General features: G+C 49.4%; 1 protein-coding gene and 2 long non-coding RNA genes across 9 annotated transcripts; 2 read left to right on the top strand and 1 right to left on the bottom strand.

Annotated features, from left to right (window-relative positions):
* The first annotated feature begins 334 nt into the window (after positions 1–334).
* Positions 335–5,124, top strand: LOC119117491. Its single transcript, XR_005096534.1, has 4 exons — positions 335–375; positions 439–583; positions 3,284–3,451; positions 4,876–5,124. It is a non-coding gene; the product is annotated as an uncharacterized LOC119117491 (long non-coding RNA).
* A 1,683-nt stretch (positions 5,125–6,807) lies between these two features.
* On the bottom strand, positions 6,808–11,437 carry LOC119117336. Its single transcript, XR_005096497.1, has 2 exons — positions 11,320–11,437; positions 6,808–7,093 (listed from the first exon to the last, which is right to left on the bottom strand). It is a non-coding gene; the product is annotated as an uncharacterized LOC119117336 (long non-coding RNA).
* Positions 11,438–13,580: 2,143 nt separating this feature from the next.
* On the top strand, positions 13,581–20,464 carry gata3 (GATA binding protein 3). Of its 7 annotated transcripts, none has more exons than XM_037243525.1 (6): positions 13,587–14,310; positions 15,237–15,803; positions 16,528–16,584; positions 16,778–16,824; positions 18,098–18,223; positions 19,448–20,464. In XM_037243525.1, the coding sequence occupies exons 1-6, from the start codon at positions 14,073–14,075 to the stop codon at positions 19,730–19,732; spliced, it is 1,320 nt and encodes a 439-aa protein (XP_037099420.1). In that variant the 5' UTR covers positions 13,587–14,072; the 3' UTR covers positions 19,733–20,464. The 7 variants fall into 7 exon arrangements, with proteins under 7 accessions (XP_037099424.1, XP_037099420.1, XP_037099418.1 ...); XM_037243523.1 differs by having other exon boundaries at positions 15,237–15,860; XM_037243529.1 differs by lacking the exon at positions 16,778–16,824 and having other exon boundaries at positions 13,581–14,310; positions 15,237–15,860; positions 16,528–16,673; positions 19,443–19,574.
* Positions 20,465–22,980: the final 2,516 nt, after the last annotated feature.

Raw genomic sequence — 22,980 nt, 5'->3', positions numbered from 1 at the left:
GCAACCTCTGGGTCGCCCCGACTTAGCCCGCCAGATTCTCCGGGCTATCTTGCCATCTGTCTGGCGGCGGCGGCGACCAGGCGCTCGTGTTACACGGCAAATTGTCGATCACTTCAAAGTGGCCGGCGATTACGTCCGTGAGTGATTAGGGGGCCGTTAAGAGGCGACCACTTGAGCATTGCCAGTGAACCTGTGAAGGAATGTCGCCCGGGCTCGGTAGCGCGCCGGGGAGAACGCCCCCGGAGATGCACAAATCCCATCAAGGCTGCTCGTGGACCTTTTTTTTTTTTACGCTCCGTCGAGCAGCTCCCAGACGGGAGAGCAGGCCGTAAAGAAAGTCAAGCGCCATGCCGCGGGCCTGGAGTTGAACACCACGTATTGAAAAGTAGCATATTGTCGTCGCTCTTGAAAGTCTTCACTCACGCCCAGTTCGGTCAGGCTGTCCACATACAAAGAAGAAGCGGCGAGCGGGTGCGTTTGATTCCAACGCCGTTGGAGCGAGGAGCGCCGAACACGGCGAGCGCTTTATTCACACGCCGACGTGAGCGAGGAATGAATGGCGCGTAGGCACACACGGGCGCAGGTGAAGTCGTACATCATTAGCGTCGCTGATGAAGACTATTATTGTGCCAAATTGATTCCGCTTCCGCCGCCGCCGCCGCCGTCATAATGGCTGCCGCAGAAACGCTGATGTAACCATCAACAACGTTTCTCCCCGCCTAGAATGAAAAAGAAAAAAGAAGCCGGGCCTTCCTCAAATGACTTTTTCTTCTTCTGCGACCCGCCTATCATGAAATGTTGCCGATTATCTCCCATATGAAACGCTCAAATTGAATTCTGTCTCTTTTTCATTTAAGGAATAATTGAGTCGACATTTGGGAGCGCTTCAAAGGCGGCGGGGCCTTCGGGCACCCTCGTAAATTACGCTATCAATTCCGGATTGGCCATTAGCTCGGTGTCAAGTGCGCACCAGGTGCCCCTCCTCGTCATCGGCGGCGCCGTCTTCATCCTACTTTCCTCTTTTCTTTGCTTGGCGGCCCTCTGACACACCAGTCTCGCTGTGTGTGTATGTGCGTGCATGTGTGAGACATTTTAATATAACACCATGAAGACTTTTATATGTTTAGCGCAAAACATCCGATGTATGTATGGGTCCATGTTTAACGTATAAACAAGAACACACACACACAATTGCTGGACACTAGATTAGGGAAGTGTGCGTGTGTGTGTGTGTGTCATTGGTGGTTTTGTTTCCATCACCTGAATGCGCTGTAATCTAGAGGTGAGGCATATTGTCTTGGGCTAATGCGAGTGTAAATATGACCCCCCCCCCCCCCGCCCCCCGTTAAGTTATTCATAGAAGTGCTGATTGCAGCCGCTCGTCACAGCTAAATGAGCTGCGCGTTTGTTATTGTGCAGTAATTAGGAGCGCCACGGCGCCGCTCCGAGATGACAGGGTCACTTAAATAGTTTCTCTCCGTCTCTTTCCGGCCCGAATTACGGAAGCTGAGGCGTCGAGCGGAGTGCGAGGCAATCCTTATCTCAGGCAATTAATCGCGGCCGACTCATATTGCGGCACAATTATTCAAAGCTTCCGCACAAGTCGGCCTAAAGTTGCGTGAGTGGGCGTGTCATCCGGACCTACTTTATAGATGAGAGCCGCAAAGAGTCCGCTAGCTCCATGCTAACGTATAATGCGAAAGGTGCTTGACAGGCTAACGGAAAGTAGCGCAGGCCTAGTGGATGCTAATGCACGCTAGTGGATGCTAGTAGACGCTAGTGGACGGGTTTTTGAAGGCAACAAATGGGACGAGACCCTTGAGAAGTTAAATGTCGGCCAGGCGGGATTCAAGAACGCAAACGAGGTTCCCCAAATGAAAATGTCACCGTGTAAAATGTCGTCAGTGCGCTTTGGTGGGCGGACGGATGACAAATCTGCATTCTTAAATAAAAAGGCGCAGTAATATTGGGGCCGGAACAAAGCGGCGTGATTAACGATGGCAATTTATCGTATCTGCCGGCCGGCCCGACTGGCCCGGCCGTTGCCGCGACGACGGTTATCATAATTCATATCGTAAATAAGCGCGGCGGGCGGCCAATCAGGAGGAGCGAGCGTGTCATCCCAAATAACCTTTGATAACAATTACCATGGAAGGCCTCCAGTCACAATGTTATCTGGCGGCCGTTGTCGCCGTGTCGCCGACAAGGCCATTACCATATAGATTAGACTATTTACAATGCGCAGCGCCCGCCGCCGCCATTGCCGCCACCATTGCCGCCGCCATCGCCGCCATCGCCGCCATCGCCGGCCTGCCTGCCTCAATAGGCGCAGGTGGGAGCATCTCTGTCATGTTTTGTGTGATTGGACTTTTTTCTAAATTCAACCTTTATTTATCCAGGTAAGGCAATCCTATGTGTGAGTGTGCTTACATGCGTGTGGATCACATGTGCGTGCGGACCTCTGCATAAGTGTGTGTGTGCGTGCGTGCGCTCGGTATCTTGGGCTGGCACATTTTGGCGGACGGCTTTGTGTGTTCCTGGAGGCTTTGGGAAAACCTTCATATTAGCGGCGTGATAAGTGTTGCAGATTAGCCCGGCATATCTTGGCCCAGGTGCTGTTTTTTTTTTTTGTTTTTTTATCTGGTGAGAGGAATCCTCTGATATGCGTCCACACACACAACCAACATGCTGCTTCACCAAGACATTTGGATGAGGACTGACCGCAAAAGCCCAGCAAAAAGTTGTAGGAAGGACATGTGTTGTTTTTCTTTAATCTCGCTCTTAATCCGCTCTAATATCTCCATTTTTATGCGACTTTTTTTTTTTGCCGTTCCCCATCTTGTCGGCTGCGGGCGTGGCGGTCCTCCTTGGCGGTGGCCGGCCTGACAGCGTCTTTATTCCAAGGTAGATGGCGTCAAGGCAGATTAAGAGCTCGCCAGCCCACGCGAGATGTTTCCGCCAAAAGGTACACATTGCATCTCGCAGCCTCGTCGTCTTGGAAAAAAGAACAAGGAAATCAGTGGCGTCATCTCTATCGCGCCCGCTAATCCCACAAAGTCCTTCACCTGGTCCTCCTCCTCAGAAAAACTTTGACGTCTTTGCAAAGCTTTTCTGCTTGTCTTCGTGGGCGGAGCCAAAAAAGACAAAAAGTATTTTGCCGGTGCGCTACGTCCTTGCTAGTAAGACTTGATTTCAGATTTTTTTTTCTTTCTTCTCAATCTTTGCGCCGTCACATGCATCCAAGTGAATTCTAAATCTCTTGATCACTTTAATTTTTTGCTAGGCTGCTCTGCAAGGAGGAAAATAAAAAAAACCAGGCCTTATCAGCGACCGGGCCGAGCGCTACGCGAGGACGGAGCTGAATCGGCAAAGATTAGGCGCCGCCGCCGTTGGCTGGCTGGCTGGAGTTGCGGCGTGTAAGGGGCTTACCACGCACCTTCCATGAGTTCAGGTGAAAGGACGTGCGCTTTTACATACAAGTGGACAAATCCGTCCATAATACATTTCCCGCCGGACCACAATGCGCCGGCACTATCTGTGCACCTCACGGCCCCCCCCCCCCCCCCTTTCTCCCCCGCCTCGCCTCGCCTCGCCTCGCCTCACCTCACCTCGCTGTGGTCGCATTGGCTATCCAAACAGACGGGAAGACGGCGACCCAGGCAGATACGCCGTCCAAACAAAGCGTGTTTGCCCACTCGGAGCGTCTTCGCCGACCACTTTGGTGCGGCAAAAGTCACTTTTGGAACTTGGGCAAACTCACCGCTTGGTGTACTGCTAAGCAAAAAAAACATTAGCAATGCTAATCAACGTTTTTTTTCTTCCCCAGAAAAAGCATCATTTCCTTCATTTTTTTCCCCCACCTTGTAAACGTGCATTTAAATTGAATTTGCTGGTGCAAGCGGAGACTCTTGTCATATTTGATAGAATCATCATTTGACAGAAAAGCCTTTTTTTTTTTTTTCTTCAATCTAAATCTCACGTTGGTGCCGTAAGTTTATCAGAAAAGACGGTTAAGGTCGCCGCCACGTCTTGTTCTTTATCTGGCAGAGGTGGCGCCCCACGCGCTAGGCTAACAAAAGGCTGCCCATTCTGACTGGAACAATAGCTCAAAGGCCCCCCCAAAAAGTGCAGCCGATGGTTCTTAACATCAATTTGCGACGCTATTAATCAATTTAGAACCAACCAGAGCGTCCACTTCCTCTTTTCTGTGAAGGAGAGCGAGGAGCTCCTGGTGATCCGGCGCAGGTTAAGTAGACGGGGAGCGGCCTGAAAACACTTAGCTGCTGATTAGCATAAGCTGATAGCGCTATCGTGAGCGGGCCATTGTGGTGACCCTGGAGCACCCACACCCACCCCCCGCGAATCCTCCCACCTACCCACCCACCCACCTCCTCCTGTCCCCCTGTGAGGAGGTCTTATCTGGGATGCACAGAGGCCTCCTGGGGAGGAAGGTGGAAAGGGGGGTGTCATTGGATGTGTCCTCCAATGTTTCATGCCTCCAGAATGATAATAATAATAATCACAATAAACTTTATTCCTGTCAGCTAGACGGCTCGTAAAAAAAGAAGAAATACGATTGGTTGGGATTAATCAGTCTTTGTGGTAACCTTGGCAACAGGACAAGTGCGGCAAAAACAAGATTTGTAGGCAGAAATGTCACGTAAAAGTGGAATTAATCGGCCAATTAAAGCATGATAGGAAAAACGGCTAAGTGTTATTCCGCGTCGTTAGCGCAATGCTAGCAACCGAAAAACAAATGGAGAAAATGCAACGGAACTTTTCTTTTGTTTCCAGAAAATGACGTCACGTATCCATTTTGCAAGTTGACTTTGGACTTGCAGCAGGTTAGTGTTTGATGTCATTTGTGTTTTGCAGCAAACTCGGAGCAAAGAAAGTAAAGTGGAGCCAGCGAGCGCATGGATGGATGGATGGATGGATGGATGGAAGGCGTTTGTTTGCGCACCTGCGCACGCGGCGTCGGCCTCGTTCCGCCTCCTACGGAAAAAGGCGATGAAAAGCGGCGGCGGCGGCGACAACGGTGACACATTTCTTGAAGGTAAGGCACTTTGTCAAGCGCTTAGCGCATTATGATGCAAATGATAAGAGGCGAGCGCTCCTCCACTTTTGCCGCCGCCGCCGTACCTACAGAGGCGCGTGATTGTGCGCGCGCCTGCGCCTGCCTGCGCATCCTTTCTGGCCGTCTCCGTTGCATCTGGCCTTTGTTTGAGCTGATTGGATCTGCCGCGATCACATGTTTACCCGCCGCCTTATCTCTTTGAGAAACCTCCGTCACGGCTAGCGGAGAGTAACGAGTGGCGCTTTTTTTTTTTGCGCGCGTGTGTGTTTTCCTTTTATTTCCGAGACGGGCGCGCACACACGGGCCTTTTGTGTGTATATGCTAATAGGCCGGCTAACACCCTATTCACACTGTTTGTTTGGCGAAATGATGCAAGTTGCCAGACATCGCTGCTTTTTCTGCTGATGTTGACGTTTTTTTGTGCCTTTCTTTGGCTGGGGGAGGAGGGGGCGGGACGGCAAATCCACAAAGGTTTTGTCATCAATGCTCGGCTGACAATGGCGACAAAAACATTAAAGGGAGAAAAGATGTGTTTCTGTGTTAAACAATTAGTGCTGCGGCATTAGAGGCGATCAGGCGGGAGACAAAAGCCAGGCGGCACAAAGACACAAACGCACATGCGCCCAGATGGAGCCCGGCCGACGCCGTCCTCCGCCGGGACCGACCGACCGACCGCCGTCTCTTTCTGGGTCGGCGTGACGGACGCGCTGGGGGATGGCAAAGTCGGCGCAGGAGGAACGTTAAAAGCCAAGTTCAACTTTGGCCCAGCTACCCCCGTCCATCCATATGTGAGAGACTGGACACCCGCCCCCCTCCACGTGAATGGCTGCAGTGTTTGCGCGCCACTTAACCCGCTGACCGGCGGCGGAACGAGCCCCTCGCAGCGGGCCGCTCGGCTCGTGGCCCCCCACCGCCGGCGCGGTGTCCGTTACGGCCCCAGGAGAGGCATGAACCAAAAAGCGCATGTGCTTGTCATCATATCTGCATTGTCAACTTTTCCTCCTTGATTGACGGATCGCTTTGAAGTCCACGACGATTCTTCCGTTCTCCGGCAGAAGCGAAAAGCCCAGAAGCGCCGTGTTTTGCTTTGGCGCTATTTTCTCAGCCAGCGTAGGTGGCATTGGGGGCAAAGCTCCGTGTTTGGACTCGCCGTCTTGGTCCCGGATGCCGCCTGCCTTCACCTGCATGAGGGAGGACTTGAAAGGCAGGAAGCGTTTGATTCCTTCACCAAAAGAAGCTTCCGTCAAAAGCGCTGAGTGACGCCTTCCCATTTCATTCACACACACGCCTTACCTGTGGCGGCAGGTGTTGCCTTGGTGCCACAATGACAGAGGAGCTTCCTGTAAATACGCCAAGCACCTCCGCTAAGGCAGGGAAACCGTCCGAGTGAGTTGAGGAGCATCAAAAGTAGAGACAGACGCTAGCTCTTTGCGCTAAAGCGGGCCAGGGCGAACCCGCCGCGAAGAAGGCAATGTTTTGTTTCCCATGCCAAGCAGTTAGCATGTTGCTAACGTGGAGAATTTTCATCTTGCAGCTGTTGTTTTGCTTGCAAGGAGGCCGGCCGGCCAAGCCATACAGCCACGCAGCCACGCAGCCGCTCTCGGGGCAGCATGCTGGAATTGAAATATTTTCTGTCTTTAACTTGAGTATCTACTTCTCTGGCAGCTTTTTCTTCTTTTACTCTCTGCAATTTTTAAAGCTCCCTGGGGAAATGTCATTCATGACCAAAGTTAGCAAGGAAGTCATTTTCTTTTTTTTGTGTGTTTTGTAATTTGATGCAAAGTCATCCTCGCCTGCTCAGCTTGTCGCCGGCATCTGAGGGCACTTGGAACATTGGGACAAGTTTCCGATATTTGAATATTCCCTGCGAGGCTGCGCAATGTGCGGCGCCGAGATAGCCCGTTAGCATCATTAGCCGCCGTTAGCTCGCTCGCCCGGCCGGGCGTCCTTCGGCTTGTGTTTATCACGCGCACGCAGACTGGCGGAGTGTGCCCGCTTTGTGGCAACCCTCCTTACCTGGAAAAAAGGGGGGAAAAAAAACACCCTCAAAGAAAAATAAGATCAACAAAATGTTTTCATCGTCAACTTGTTTTGGATCTTTTTTTTTGCTGCTTCCGACTCTGCCCTGGTTTTTGGTGGTCAGCTCCGTAAATGCGTGGCAGAGGACACGCCGCGTGACCTTTGCGGCGGAGGCGCCGCCCACCGGCGCCGCCCCTCCCCCTTGGCCAGAAACATGGAAATGGCTCAGCGCTATCTCTGTCGCCGTGGCAACCATCTGAGTCCCCCATCTCGCGGTGGAGAAATGAGTTCCCGACAGGCTGCGGAGAGGCGCGGATTAAACGTGATCCCGCCGACGGGCTGTCAATCAAAAGTCGCCTTTCTGCAAGAACACGACAAGCCAGTGGCTCGCCATCCGCAAGTTCTCCTCTGAATCTTGGAAACCAACCAGTCAGTTCGTTCCAAGATGAACCCCTCGGCTCACCTTTGACCTCACTTTCCACCTGCCGCGCGATCATAAAATCACGAACCAACTCGACGACACAAATCTAATTGGTGCAAACTCAACAAATATTGCCTCAGCATGCAGCTTGAAGTTTTGCATATGCAGCAAGTTCAGGACTTGATGATGTGTCATCGCCAACTAAATGGCGCATGTTATTTGTGTTTGCTGCTGTTGCAAAATATTGCCCAACGGAAGGCGCCAGTATTAGCCCTATTATTGTCTTTTTTTATTTTTTTTATCGACATCAGAGATGAGGATTTTCTCGCCTGCTACTCGGGGCCACCCACTCCTGGATTATCATGGGGGGGGTTGTTTGTTTGACATGGACGCCCCCCCCCCCCCCTTATTTGGACGTGATACCCATCTGATGGTTGCCAGGATACAAAAAGCTGTGAGTCATAATGGAGGAATAAGAGATGAATGTTAAGAGGCTGATGAGTGAAGGTGGGGGTGTTGCATATTTTGGGGGCTTGATGAACGATGCGAACTAAATGATGATCCAAATGGCTGGTGCGAGATGGCAGGTCGATGCAGTTAATTTCAGGTTGAAATTGACACACTAATTACGCGCTGCAAGACTGGCGGGAGAGATTAGACGCCCCCCCCTCCTCCTCCTTCCCTTTATCAGATCCCCCCCCCCCCTTCTCTCCCCCCTCTTTTGGCAATTAAAGCTGCTAAAAAGCATTGGTGGGCCCCACGCGGGACGGCCTTGGCAGTGCACGCGCGCGCGGCGTGCAGGCTCATTGTGATGCATTTTTAGATGCAATCAAAACAAGCGCATCGTGTGCACGGCCCAGATAACGATTGCTGCCGCTTCTTCTTGGCAATCATTAGAAAGCCCGCGGGCCCTTTTGGCCACGTCTTTCTTTCCTGCAGACGCCGGCCCTGCTTGCCTGCCTTGCCTGTCTGCTTGCTTGCCTGCATGCGCGCGCCTCCGCGCCTGCTCGCCTGCGCGCGCTCAACAGAGAAGCGCGGCGTGCGCGCGCCTAATTGCCGCCATCACGTTCGCACCGAATTGACAAATAAATACGCTCAAAAACAAAATGGCGAGATTCGGGTTGGAGTCACGCGGAAAATATATGAGCTATTTTTTGAATAAACAAAAGAGGAAGCTGTTGGACACTTATCCCTACCTTCTTGATTTGTAGCTATTCTGCTTCCATTATGATGATATTTCATATTTCTTAAATGTCTCTACATCATTATCAATGGAATTGCTTTCATTTTTATTTCTATGTTATCCTGATTCCATAATAATTTTCCTAAATAATGTATTTATTGTTGGTAGACGAATTTATACAGACATGTTATTAAATTTCTGTTATTTATTATCTTAATTTAATGTTTATATTGTGTTATTTAGTCGTGGTTGATATGCTTTAATAATAATAATAATGATAATAGTGAATGTATTAGTCTTTCCCCCAATTATTTCATTTATATGTATTTATCAGTTATTGCATGTCATTGAATTCCAATTATTTTAATTTGAGGTATTTATCATAATCTGCACATGTCATTTTATTTGATTGTCTCCATCATTCTTCTATGATAAAATATTTAGTTTTATTTTTGTCGAACGAATTTGTTATTATTTAGTTATTTTCATTTTCATTAATTCCCAGTCTTTTTATTCTACCGCGTGCGTATAGATCATTATTTGTGTTTCATTAATTCGAATAATAATTCATGTCTTGATGGACATGATTTCTGTGTGCGAATAACGCAGCTTCCCCTGAAATTAATCGTTTTTACGAGTCAAGTGTGATGTGCTTTCCTTTAATGCCCCCCCCTTCCCAAAATAAGCCCTTTATTCATGAAAACTCGTGCGCGCCACTGCGCGTGCTCGCCGGTGTTATTTAGTCATCCGATTTTGCAACCTGCGATGGTTAATTCCGCAAATGAAAAATTCAAACTCAGATTAGAGGCCTCGCGCGTGCAACGAAGGGCGCATGAATGAAAAAGGAGAAAGAAAAGGAGAAAGGAGGAGCCACTTCGTCACTTGACTCCACTTTAGGCTTCATTGACTTTTCTTTTTCGGTCCTGACGTGCACGGAAAAAAGCACGAAACACGCACGCACACTTGTGCGCGTATTTCTCGCCCGATAAAAAACAAAACAATTCAACGTGCATGTCAAATTTGCCCCATGCACGTGCAAAAGCGTTAACAGTGACGTCACAATTCTCCCCACAGAGATTCGAATCCATCCAAAAGGAACCACTGAAGGCCAAAATGCTAAATCTGGTTTTAAACTATAGAATGAGTCGATTTGAGCTTCTATATGGGGATGTTAACAAGACGAAAGCTTTCCACCCCCATCAATTGATTATTATTATTATTATTATTTTATTGTCATTTAAACTTCTTACCTAATTGGCCTCTGTTACCCCGAATATTTTTGAAACGCTGCGCAAGCACTCGCAACAATAGAATATGCTGGAAAATGTTATCTTTATAGAATGTCGTGATTTTTTTGGAGGGGGGGAAATGTCCCTTGGTGACGTCATACTGCCCCTCTAAACCCCAAGTTCATTCTAATGGGGCATTTGCTCGATTTGGGGGATCCAAAAGCTCACTCAGCAACTCTCCAAATGACTCAACAGTCCGTTGCAAAGCGCTTGCGTCTGCGGCTGTGACGTCACGGGTTTTGTTTGCTTGTTTGCTCCAATCAGCAGTGACACCCCCAGCCCAACCCCGACGTCCCCCATCATCATTTTCACTTTTATTTCGCCTGTCCGCCAAGACGCGCGCGCTTCACTCGCAGACAGCAAACAGGAAAAAGATTGAGACGGAACACGGAGAACAATTAAATAGAAACAAGTGAAAAATGAGAGGAAGAAATAAAATGTTGACGTAAAAAAAATTGAAGAATGACAAAATGGAAGAATAAATATGCTTTTTTTTTCTAAATAATTGATCAGAAAAGAAACAAGGAGTATGAGAAATAGAAATGAAAGGAAAAAGGGATCAATCAAATATTCAAAACAAATGATTAAAATAGGAAAAGGAAAACTGGCAGGAGAGTGGAATGAAAATACGAAATAAAAATAACAATACAAAATAAGCATGGAAATAGAAAAAAAATGGATTCAATGTTAAAAAGAAGAAGATAAAATAATAAAAGGAAGAAAACGAGGGAAAATGATGTGGATAAAAGCAGAAATCGATGCAAAGTAGATTGCAGAAATATCGACGCGCTGAAACCCGGAAGCGCGTGCGTGCCCCCTCTGCTCGCGCACGGGCACGCGCCTCTCTTTCTCTCTCTCTCTCTTTCTTTCTATTCTGTGAGTTGCGCGCGCATCGGCGGGTCACTCGCGCGTCTCATCCGAGCGGAGCAGGTCAGTCAATATTCCGGCAATTCATATTTCACATGCTCATAAAGGCCATGACGTCATGCATCATTCTTTTACTGCCCCCCTCCGCGCGCGCGCGCGCACGCACGCACGCACGCACGCGTCGATCCCTTATGGCTCGTCCACTTTTTCAACTCGTGAAATGTTGCAATGTGAAATGATGGCTAATGAACGCTGCGTGTTGTAGAATCGGAGCGAGGTCGCTAATGACGTATGAGGTCGTGACGCGCGGCAAATTGCAACGTGGATGCAGCCAAAAGGGGCCAAATTCCAACCTTCTTCCATTTGAGGAATTTGATTTGGGACTCATTTATTCGTGTAGTTTTGTATTTATTTTTGTGTTGATTTATTTATGAGTTTATTTGCATTGTTGGCGCTTCCTTACCTGCTCTGGCTGCATGCGTCCATTTTGTGTGAGCTGCTGCGGCTGCGGCTGCGGCTGCTGCATCTTGTCTTCTCTGCTCTGGTCTGCTCTGCGCGTCCGTCCGTGCACTCTTTGTGCCCTTTTGACAGCGTCAATTAAAAAAACAAAACAAAAAAAAAACGCCCGCACCCCACGCAGCTTCTTTATGAAACGTCGTTGTGCATCTCATTTTTGCGCGTGCGCGCGGGTCTGATGTTTTTGTCAAATTGCTGAAAATGAAACGTTTTCTAAATCATTCGAGGGGAAAAAAAAGAAAGCAGTCTCTTGCTAGTTTTTCTTGGACGTCTTGAAATGGTTTTGTCTCTTCGTCTTCACACTCTGCTTTCATTTTATTTTGCATGCTTTCAATTTTCGATTGAACGAGGCTGCGTGCATTTGGAAATAATTTAAATCGCGCGCCAATTCTAAATTTTGCTCCAAAACAAATTGAACATCACGAAATGTGATGTTTAAATGACTTGTGACGTCATTTACATTTGATCTACCTTTTTATTGTTCAATACACAAAAAAAGATCAGAAATATATCGTGCGGGCCGGCGCGCGCGTGTATATGTTTTCACTTTATTGCCAACATTTCATCCCATGCTGCCAACGTTGCACTCGAGTCTTAAATTGTCACACACGCAAATGTTAGAAAATGAAGCAAACGTCAGATTAAAACAAAAATAAAACAAAGATTATTACACCTTTAAATTTTTTTGCTTTGTCCAAAACAACCCAACAAATTGTTCCTGGGTCGGTCCAATTTTTAACACAAAGGGTGTAAAATTAATAATATTAACGTGTGTGTGCGTGTGTGTGTTTGTGTGTGATATAATCCAGATTAGTAGTCCGGATTACGAGTGCCGCCTTTTCTGATGATGATATTCTGAGCGTTAAATGTGACGTCACGCCCGGAGGGCAACAGTAATGCAAACGATCAGTCACGTGATTGCTGCTTCATCATATCGGAATATTTTCAGGATTGCCTCTCCCCTCACTTCCGGGACTGATATGACGTCACGGCTAAATTCTCACAGAGATGCACACACAAAATAACAATTGTGTGTGTGTGTTTCCATTTTCTGTGATGTGTTCATTTGTATTTGTCGTTCGTTTAGAGACCCATGTAACAATTTAACGGATTTAAATTTACTGTTGATGTATGTTTGCATTTTGATTTATAATTTTGGGGGGAATATTTTCGTGCAAAATTTTCAAACTATAATAGCATGTTTTCAATCAAAAATGGGCTATTTAAAAAAAAAATTAAAAACCCATTTGGACTAAATGAGCACACTTTGTATTTTTTCCTCCTTGTTGACGTATTTCCGATCGATGCCACCGTCAGTGACACAACCACGTATTTATTTGTATTTGTCTGCTTGTTGGACACTCGGCGAGGAAGTATTTATTGGAAGGAAACATGTTTACATAAATACGTTTAATTTAAAGGCGAATTTGAAATGTGAACATTTATGGTGACATTTGATTCTTTGTCATCTTAAACACAAAAACATGATAAATGTTTTGTTTTTCAAATTTGAGTGTGAACAACATTTGTCGTAAACTACGGCCACGCCACGTGACTCGCTCCTGTCTTCTTTCTCTTTGTTGTTTTGCTTTTGGGATGCTCTGAAAGCAGATTTGAGGTGGAGGATGGACAAAGAGCACACGGCGCCATTATTTCAATGAAAGGCTGCCAAAATGAAACCTTGGCAAGGAAACTGGACTCATTTTGCAGGATGAGTTTCGCCTCTTTGGTGTGCAGCTGCCTTGCGCGTACTCGCGGGGCCCTGCTTGAACTTGATGGCTCTGCGCGGGCACGCGGGGCCCAGCGGCTTTGAGCAGTCACATGACCGCGCAACGGCGGGGCAACGCGCATGCGCCATCGCCGCCGTCACCACCGCCACTTGACTTTTACGCACGGGCTGCCTTCTTCCTTGTTGTTTCTCCCGCTCATGTTCATCTCAAATGACACTCCAAAGTCTCCAATTCAATTAGGAAAAGCCCTGCCCACTTTTCTGGGGGCTGCCTCCCCACCCGTGCATGCATGCATACGCGCGCGGACCCTCCTTAAGTTGCGTCGCGCCGCAGCTGTCTGCTGCACTGAGCCGCCTGGCGCCACCCGGAAAGAATGCCTTCAGTGTGAGAGAGAGAGAGAGAGAGAGAGAGAGAGAGAGAGAGAGAGAGAGAGAGAGAGAGAGGGAGGGGGGCGGGCACAGAGAAAGAGAGAGAGTGAGCGAGAAAGGGGGAGAGGGAGGGAGGGAGGCCCGAGTGGGTGCAACACGCCGCTTGGGTGCGTTCCGGTCACTTTTAGGCACGCGAACCTGTTGAGTGCACGTCACCTCGTCACCTCTTCGTCGGAAGACTCAAACAGTAGCTAAACGAAACGTACTCGTCCGAAAAAAAAAAAAAAAAAAAAAATCATAATAATTCCAAAAGAAAAAGAGCAGCTCGAGACTGCCTTGTTTGCGGCCCACTCGAGGATCTCCCCGCGCGGCGCGCCTTCTCCATGTTGGACGTATGGCCTCGTTCCGTGCGTGTCGGGCGGGACGTTAACCGCCTCTGTCTATGTGCGCAGGTGGGACGCTTGTGGATTTAAACGGACGCAGGTGCCGGAGACACAAAACGGGATTGTTTGCTTGTTGTTAACGCCGCACCAAGCGCGAACTTTTGCAAAAGAAGGAGGAGAGGGAAGAGAAGCGGCGGCGGCGGCGGCAGCGGAGGCGCCATGGAAGTGAGCGCGGAGCAGCCCCGCTGGATGAGCCACCCGCACCCGGCCGTGCTGAACGAGCAGCACCCCGGCGGGCACCATCCGGGCCTGGGCCACTCCTACATGGACGCGGCGCAGTACCCGCTGGCCGACGATGTGGATGTACTCTTTAATATCGACGCCCAGGGCAATCACGTCTCTCCCTACTACGGCAACTCGGTGCGGGCCGTGCAGAGGTACCCACCGCCACCGCACAGTAAGTACACGAGCGAGCGCGTACGCACACACACGCACAGCGGCGAGAAAAAGCAAAAGCAAAATTCAGCTGCACGAATAATAAATATATTGCCGCTTGGGAAATTGGCGACAAGCATCGGAGCTGCTCTGGAGGTTGCACAATGTGCACCTCTATTTGTTTTTTACATTGGGAAAAAAATCATGTGTCTGTTAATTATTTTGGGTGTCAAAGTGAAGTTTGTTGAAGGGAGGAAATCATTGTAATCGCTCTGCGCACTTATTTATAGTGTTCATTTCAAGCGGACTTAATTGCAGCCTGTTCAAAATTGTATTTTTAAAAGACGTCAACTAAGGAGGCACACATACATGAGACGTCAAAATTTTAGGAACCTTTACAATATTTGATGAGAGAGCGAAAAAAACTGAAAAGGTTTTCTTGGAATTTTTCTAAATTGTATACATTTTGCACTTCTCCGACCGCCAACAGAACGTTTTGTTTTCTTCCTGTAACAACTAAAATGAACAACGTGTTTATGTTTTTTTTTGAAGTTGCACTTAAAGTAAATTATTTTTTTAAGGCAAAGTTGGTGTTTCGTAACGTATTTGCGCTTGAAAAATCCAAGGACGTAAGAAAGCAGCATTTCGTGCGTTTATTGAGCCCAGTTAAAAAAAAATAAAAAATCGATGAGCAACATTTCATGTGTATTGTCACGTTCGTGCTCACTTGACTAGAAAATACGAGGTGCGCGAAATGATTGAGGACAAACGACAAAATGCATCCGAATTCGGTGCGCGGAAGACAAAAGGTGCCAGCCAGCCTGTGTGCATGTGCGCTCTCGCGGCGCGGCGCTGCGCTGCGCTGCGCTGCGCTTTTCTTTGCTGACGGCTGCGTTCTCGTGTCTCCCGCACGCAACCACGCGCGCACGCACGCACGCACGCACGCAGGCAGCCAAGTGTGCCGACCGTCGCTGCTGCACGGCTCGCTGCCGTGGCTGGAGGCCGCGGGTGGCAAAGGCATCGGCGCGCACCACGGCGCGTCCCCGTGGAACCTGAGTCCCTTCCCCAAGAACCCGCTGCACCACCATCACCACCATCACCACCACCACGGCTCCCCGGGCGCCCTCTCCGTCTACCCGCCGACCTCGTCCACCTCCTCGTCATCGTCGTCGTCGTCGTCGCTGTCCGGCGGCCACTCCAGTCCGCACTTGTTCACATTCCCGCCCACCCCGCCCAAGGACGTGTCCCCGGACCCGGGCCTGTCCACGCCGGGTTCGGGCGGGGGCGGCCCGCGCCTGGAGGACAAAGAGTGCGTCAAGTACCAGGTGACGCTGGGCGACAGCATGAAACTGGAGACGGCGCACGGGCGCGGGGTGGCGGCGGCGGCGGCGGCAGCAGCGGCGCTGGGGCAGGGCCCCTCGACGACGGCGGCGGCCCACCACCCCATCGCCACTTACCCACCACCTTATGTCCCCGATTACGGGCCAGGCCTCTTCCCACCAAGTAGCCTGATAGGTGGGTCCTCTTCTACTTATGGTTCCAAAACAAGACCAAAAACAAGGTCGTGTTCAGGTAGGCCTCACATTCCCTCGCTTCTCACTCTTGCTGCATCTCACACACGCGCGCGCACGGGTGCACGCCAAACGCAACAATTGCACCAAACGCGTCATCGTCTAAGCAGATCGGCGCCGCATTCATTTGACTTTGGTAATGAGATTAAAATCGGATGGATTAGTCGATGCATATCATTGGGATTATTATTAATGGGGCGGGATCATGTGCATTTAAAGATGTCGTCCTCCTGCTAATAACACTTTTTGTTGCCATGTGTGCAAAAGCGGGCAAATTCGACGTTGATTCGATTGCACAATAATAGAAGCAAAAAAGAGAGATTGGCTCAAGTGTTAAATTAACGACGTCAGCGCGCGCGTGCAGCGCGCCCTAAAGCTTTCGCTTCACGTGCACACGCTCGATCCCATTTTAATTCATGCTGCGAAACGACAATCCTATTTTTACACAGATTAATATTTCACTGCGCGTTCGAGGAGTTGCGCGTATTTTTCCGATTTGACCCAAAAAATAAATCAAGTGCCGCTGCTTTTCACAGAAGTGCTGTGCTGCATGTCCTGTTTGCCTTTTGTGATCAAATGTTGTTGCGCGCGCAATTGACCCGTGGCGTTTGTGTGCGTGTGTTTTTTTTTTTTTTTTTTTTGTGTGGGTCCCGCACGCGTGCGCGCAGAGGGCCGGGAGTGCGTGAACTGCGGCGCCACGTCGACCCCGTTATGGCGACGGGACGGTACGGGCCACTATCTGTGTAACGCCTGCGGCCTGTACCACAAGATGAATGGCCAGAACCGGCCCCTCATCAAGCCCAAGCGGCGGCTGGTACGTGCACGCGCCACCAAGGCCCCTCTTGATGACATCTGCGTCTCTCTCTCCCTCTCTCTCTCCCTCTCTGTCTGTCTCTCTCTGTCTGTTTCCCTCTCCAGGAAGAAGTAGGCCTATTAGCTGCAGGAAATTGACTCGACAAGTGCAGGTCTCTGCTTTAAGATCCTAAAAAAACTGCACTGTTATTATTATTATTATTATCGTTATTATTATTATCACCGTGATGATTTGGGACCCAAAAAAAAATCAAGCAACGGCCGCTACAGTCATGTCGTTGGTCCTTCTTGCCACTGTCGTGCAGGCCTGCATTCTAAATCAAATGTTTGAATATTAGGGGTGTCCAAACGTTATAATACAGTGCAAAAAGATTACATGAAGAAATGAAAAAGAGCGCAGGGGAAAAAAGTCAAAGGCAATATTGTCAAGTGCAGCTCAACTGGCGTTTTGACAATCGGCCTTTGTTGCAAACATAAGAGCACTGGAAGAATTCTGAATTATTTTTTAAAAAAAAATCTTTTTTTGCCACACGGAAAAGAAATCATACAAACCAAAAATGTCTCACATGGTTTTTGCTCAAAGCGCTGACAATTTGCTTCTCAACAATTTCAATTATTCAAAGCAAACATTGAAATTTACAAATAAATTTCTCCCTAGTTTCCGAGCATGTCGACAAAAGGTCACGACCCCTGGATTTGTAGCTCACAGCCTGGTCCATTTTCCAGGCTAAATTTCGGGCCGCTTGACGTCGCCGTTGGACACCCTCGATTTGAGCTTATAGCTTCGAGCCCCCCCCCCATGTATATATCTACATTAGGTAGCGCCCAAGAGCAGGAAAAGTGTGCAGGATGTGAGATAAGAGTTGTGCAAGCTGGAACTGCTGCGCTTGTTTTCCGAGCGGTTCTGCTAAAAAAAAAAAAGTGGGCTGGTCGCATTTGGATGCAAAAGGAGAAGACGCGGCGCGGGCCTTCGCGCTCGCTCACCTGACTGCCGATCGATTCTTTTTAGAGGGGGAGTGCAGAGATTAGAACATCAATGTCAAGCAGCTAAATCCATCCACATGCACCTCACTAAAATAAGCACTTGCATCCAAATGTGACCCCCACCTTTTTTTTTTTTGGAGGAGGACATTTAATCAGATTGACTGGCTGCAGCGTGTCAAGGCTGCGCTTTTATCTCCACTTTTAGGAAATGCTTCTTCTGTACTTGTGCTACTTTTAGCCCCCTCCCCTCCCCTCCCTGCCAAGCGGCGCGTTTCCATCTGCTCCTGTTTGCGTGTTCCCTCCCCATTCCTCCCCACTGTCTTGGTTTCAAACGTCGGGCCGGGCCTGGGGGGGCGGGGTGGCGGAAACATGTTTCGGTGTCGACGCGCCCACTCACGGTGGCCTGTGTGTTTGTGTTTGGTTGCGCCCGCATGCCTGCAGTCGGCGGCCAGGCGCGCGGGTACGTCCTGCGCCAACTGCCAGACGACCACCACCACGTTGTGGAGGCGCAACGCCAACGGCGACCCCGTCTGCAACGCCTGCGGACTCTACTTCAAGCTGCACAATGTAAGTTCACCCAAAACAAAATGCACGTTGGCTCTCAGCACAAAGTTAACACACAGGAGTCACCTTCCTCCCGTCCCCCATCTTTGTTTTCCCCTCACGTCCCCGAGCGCTAATTGTCCCTGCAGAGCTGCGGCTGATAAAGTGAATTAATGATTTTATTGGCAGCCGCCGTAAATCCCAGCGCTTGCAAATATTAAAGAAGGCGCTTAATTAAAATCCCATTCATTTTTTCCCTTCCCTCTATCTGACCGCCATATTATTCCCTCGTCATCTCCGCACATCCCCCGGGGAGTCGCTGGCCGCAAAAAGCTGTCAATTTCCATCAAATCGGGCGACAATCATAATCACGAGGTGCCAACCAGGTGCCGCTAAATGGTTTGCTCGTGGGAAGAATTCAGTCAACGGTGAAATGCTATCGTCTCATGTGAAACGCCATTGACGGACGGGCTAACGGCAATTAGCATTGATTGGAATTGTTAACAGCTGCATTAACGTCAGTTGCATATCGGTCATCTGGCATCGACTGGCGACCAGGGTGAGGTCATTTCTCGCTAAGAAGTTAACCGGGTCGGCCGATTGGATGCCGTCCAAGAGCTGAGGTCCGGTCCACCGGGGAAGCAGAAATAAGTCATTCAAACCCGAGTCACGTGTCAGCCTGTGAAAGCACATCATGGTTGCGGCGGTAGTGGGGGGTTGGCGAGGGGGCACGGCAGTAATCACGGCGACCGCTCCGCTTTTGGAGTCAGCGAAAAAATATTTCTGGCGGCCGACGCCAGAGCCAGAAAGAAATCCCTGCTCCCATTTCCCCGGGAAGAAGAAACGCTCGGAAAAGATCAGGGAGCCAGTCGGCCTCATCCGCAGACCCCCCCCCTCCGTAATCCTGCCCACAGCCCAAATTCCATCATCTCGTTTCTTGCCGGCTAAACTGCAGAATGGCAGCCGGGACGAGAAAGCCACGCGGTCGAGGAGGACTTGGCCCGTGGTGGCGGCGGCTGCCAGGCAGACCCCCCCCCCACAACCCCATCCCTCGTTTCTTTCCTCCTGGCACCAACCAGACACTCCATTGGAAAAAGCAATCTACTCGGGAAAGCCATTGGAGCATTTCTTTGATTTTCAGCGCACACGCGAGAAAGTTTTTTTTTTTTTTTTTTCTTCTCTTCATGCTAACATGATGGCCGCCATCATACTAACCTGCCCTCCTTTTGTCTGGTGTGTGGAGAGCAGATCAACCGACCTCTGACCATGAAGAAGGAAGGCATCCAGACGCGCAACCGCAAGATGTCCAGCAAGTCCAAGAAGAGCAAAAAATCCCTGCAGGACGGCGGCATGGACGACTTCTCCAAGAGCCTGATGGACAAGAGCAGCTCCTTCAGCCCGGCCGCCCTGTCCCGCCACATGTCCTCCTTCCCGCCCTTCTCGCACTCGGGCCACATGCTCAGCACCCCCACGCCCATGCACCCCTCCTTCGCCCCCCACCACCCGTCCAGCATGGTGACGGCCATGGGCTAGGCCCGGCTCAAAGGCGGCCGGCGCCCGGACGCTTCCGTCCCAAAGGCTTCTTCACTTCCCGAGAGAAGGTCTGGCAACGTTTTGCCGTGAAGAAGCCTTTTGGACTCAAGCGGAAAGAGCCAAGAAGAAGAATCCGGCGTGACCCGGATGACGGACGAGCTCCGCAGACGTCTTGGCTTGCTTGATTTTATTTTTGTAAAATCAAAGGCGGAAGCTGACTCCGACCCTCCTCGGATAAGGATCTCTCTCTCCAATTGTGTACAAAATCTAAAAAGCTGACTGAAAAGACTTCCTGGCTGGTCTCGTACCTGTTTGACAGGACCTTTGTACAAATTGTATGAAATACATCTAATGAGAGAAAAAAAACAAAAAACAAAACGGGACACTCGAAGAAGGCTACGAAGAGGCGACGGCGTGTAAAGACAACGTGAACGCTTTTGCTTTTATTTTTGGATGTGCTTTAAGTCTCGGCCTGTTGGTTTGTGTTGACACACGCGCACGCACACACACACACACACACACACACACACACATGCACGCACACAACCTGACAGATGATGATATGCATTGTGAAAAAAAAAGTTCCTGTATTTGTTATTTGTATGTAAAAAAAAAAAAAAAAATCAGAGTACCAAAAATACGAAAGAAACAAAGATGTAGAATTATTTCTTTATGTTATGCAGACTGAATGGTTGTAAAAATGGAATAATAATAATAATCACTCGTGTAAAATATGGCTGCTTTTTTGGGGGTTGCTTTTTGTTTGGTACAGCCCACCTTAGCGAGTTGCTCTCCCCCCCCTCCCCTTTGCTCCCCCCCTCCCCTTCTTTCCAAATAATAAAACTAGTTTAATCTCTGTTGACATGTTAGCCTTGTGATCCCGAGCCGTCCTTTTTTTGGGTGACGGGAAAAAGCTCCACGGGAAGTGCACGTGTAAACACTCGCAAATCAAACAACCGCCGGCCGGGTGGGCGCGCTTAGGTGGGAACCGCCAAAGTGGGCGGGGCCTGGGGAGGGCACCGCATGTTTGTCCCTCCATGTTGTTTTGAGTCTAAAAGTTTGAAGGGAGGGAGAAAAAATCCAATCAGCATTTCCTTGCGTGCGAAAATGCGCACAAAGCACGCCGAGATGATTTCCAGGCATGGAGGCGATGAAAAAAGAATTGAGTGGATTACATCTTGATTCTTTTGATTGTGGTTTGGGAAAAGACCTGAAGGCTGAAGCACGCCGCCGTTGTGGGAGTTCCCTCGCTGCTTGTCGGGGGCAGAACGACCAACTTCAATTGTCTAGCGAACAATCGTAAATTTCAACCGTAATCTCCCGCCACGACACGGAAGATAAAAGATAATTATCTCGTTTAGCGACGTGCCCCCGAGGCTTCTTGGACGGCCTCGCCGATGACGAGCCTAAACCCTCGTAAAGACGCGCAAAGCGAGCTTGTGATGCGAAAAACGAGACTTAAAGATTGAAAGTATGCCGCTCGCAGGGCTTTGCATCAAAGGAGCCCAGCATCGCATCCGCTAGCCAGCCAGTTCTCCGATTGAAATGTAAATCCGATATCAAATCTTCCTTCTTTGTGAAGGACCACCAAAGTAGCACGCTTAATGTTCACCTCGCAAAGAAAAATGTCTGCAAGCACCAAACAAAAGTTGTCCTCACAAAAAGTGGATTTGAAAGACAACGTCACCATCGAGTTTTCTCCAAAAGTTAACGTGACATCGTCGTCGTAAAATGTGACAGGTTGTTGACATGAGAAGTTGATGGATGAGTGTAGGGGAGAAAAAAAAACACAGCGGCAGCCATCTTGTACCACTGATTGGCCCCCGTGTCATCAAGCCCGGGGCCCCAACTGCGGCTCACCTGGCGCTGCCGCCGCCCTCCAAACATTTGCATGGCTGCAACTGTCATTGCTGCTGCTGCTGCTGCTGCTGCTGCTTCTCTCTCTGGTGCCGTAAATCCTCCAATGACAACGGAAACGCAAGTTGGAAAGCTAGCAGGCTAACGTAGCATTAGCACAAGTGCTATGAGGCACAACTGCGAGACAGCAAGGCCCAAAACTTTCAAGTGGTCGAGATCTTAAAGCCTCCAAAGGCTACTTGGCTATGATAGTAGGCTACATGGCTATGCTAGCAACCAAAGAACTGTCAGGAACTCAGTATAGAAAGACCAGTGTGCAGTTTCGAGGACGACGTTTACTCAAGTTCTCCATAAAGCTACCAGGAATGTTCAGGAACCAAAAATTTACGATAATGAAACAAGAGGCGAGCGGTTTTGAGGGTCTTATCATTAGCCAGCCTTTTGCTTACAAGCTAGCGGGCTGGAAGGTTAGCGTTGGCTCTGTTGACACTGGAAGGCAATATTGTGGCGCATGACTGCTTTTGTTGCGAGATTTCATCAGGAATTGGACGGGAGAGTAATCAAGCCAAAAAATGGCCGCAGGGTTACATGCCATGGTCTCGACCCTTCGCCAACCGGATGTTGGAAGTCAGAAACAAAACAAAAGATGAAAGTTGAAGTTTTGTCAATCAGGGTTGGCGTTTTACAACCAACAATCAAATGATTGGAAAATAAATGCCATTGACGCTCGTGGTTCCCGACTCGACTTGCCCGACACCAAATGCGTTGCGACTTGCCGCCGCCGCCTTGAACCGGAGCGCTTGGACGGGAATGCCGCGCAGCCGTCCAACGGGTAGAGACCAAAAGGCTCAACCCCAATCCCATGTTGTCGATTTGCAAAATTGAGCCAAGAAAAGCCCGTTGCGGGAAATACTTGGCCTCTGCTGCGCGTTGTCGCCCCGGGCCGAGTCGACTGCTTCAATTATCCTTCTCACCTTCGTTATTAGCTGTCAATCTTTCACCCGTGGTGCTAACGAGCTAGCTCGGCGCTAACCACCAACATCACACAAGAAGAAAAAATTGTCATATTTGGCGGTGGGCCCAGATTATTTCGGACTTCTTTTTGACTTTGCAATCTTAGGTAGGCCACGCTCCATTTAACGCCATTCAGCTTTTCAGACTTCGGGCCTGTGATAAGCGCATGTCACGTCTTTACATTCTCCGGTGGTGCAAGGAAGGTCTTCCGATGTGTCGGACTGAGCAAGAATAGTCACAGAATGAGAAGAAAGCCCCCGAGCAATGCGAGAGAGCGCCTCGCCTCGCGTTGCTCTTGCGTAAGCGGGCCAAGCTCCGATGAAAAGCCGGAATGCGGCGCCTGTCGACACCACGGCCAAGCCAGACGGTGCGTTTAC

The sequence above is a fragment of the Syngnathus acus genome, chromosome 23 (assembly GCF_901709675.1).
Source record: "Syngnathus acus chromosome 23, fSynAcu1.2, whole genome shotgun sequence".
NCBI classification, from domain to species: Eukaryota; Metazoa; Chordata; class Actinopteri; order Syngnathiformes; family Syngnathidae; genus Syngnathus; species Syngnathus acus.
This window is presented reverse-complemented; position numbering and strand designations above follow the sequence as displayed.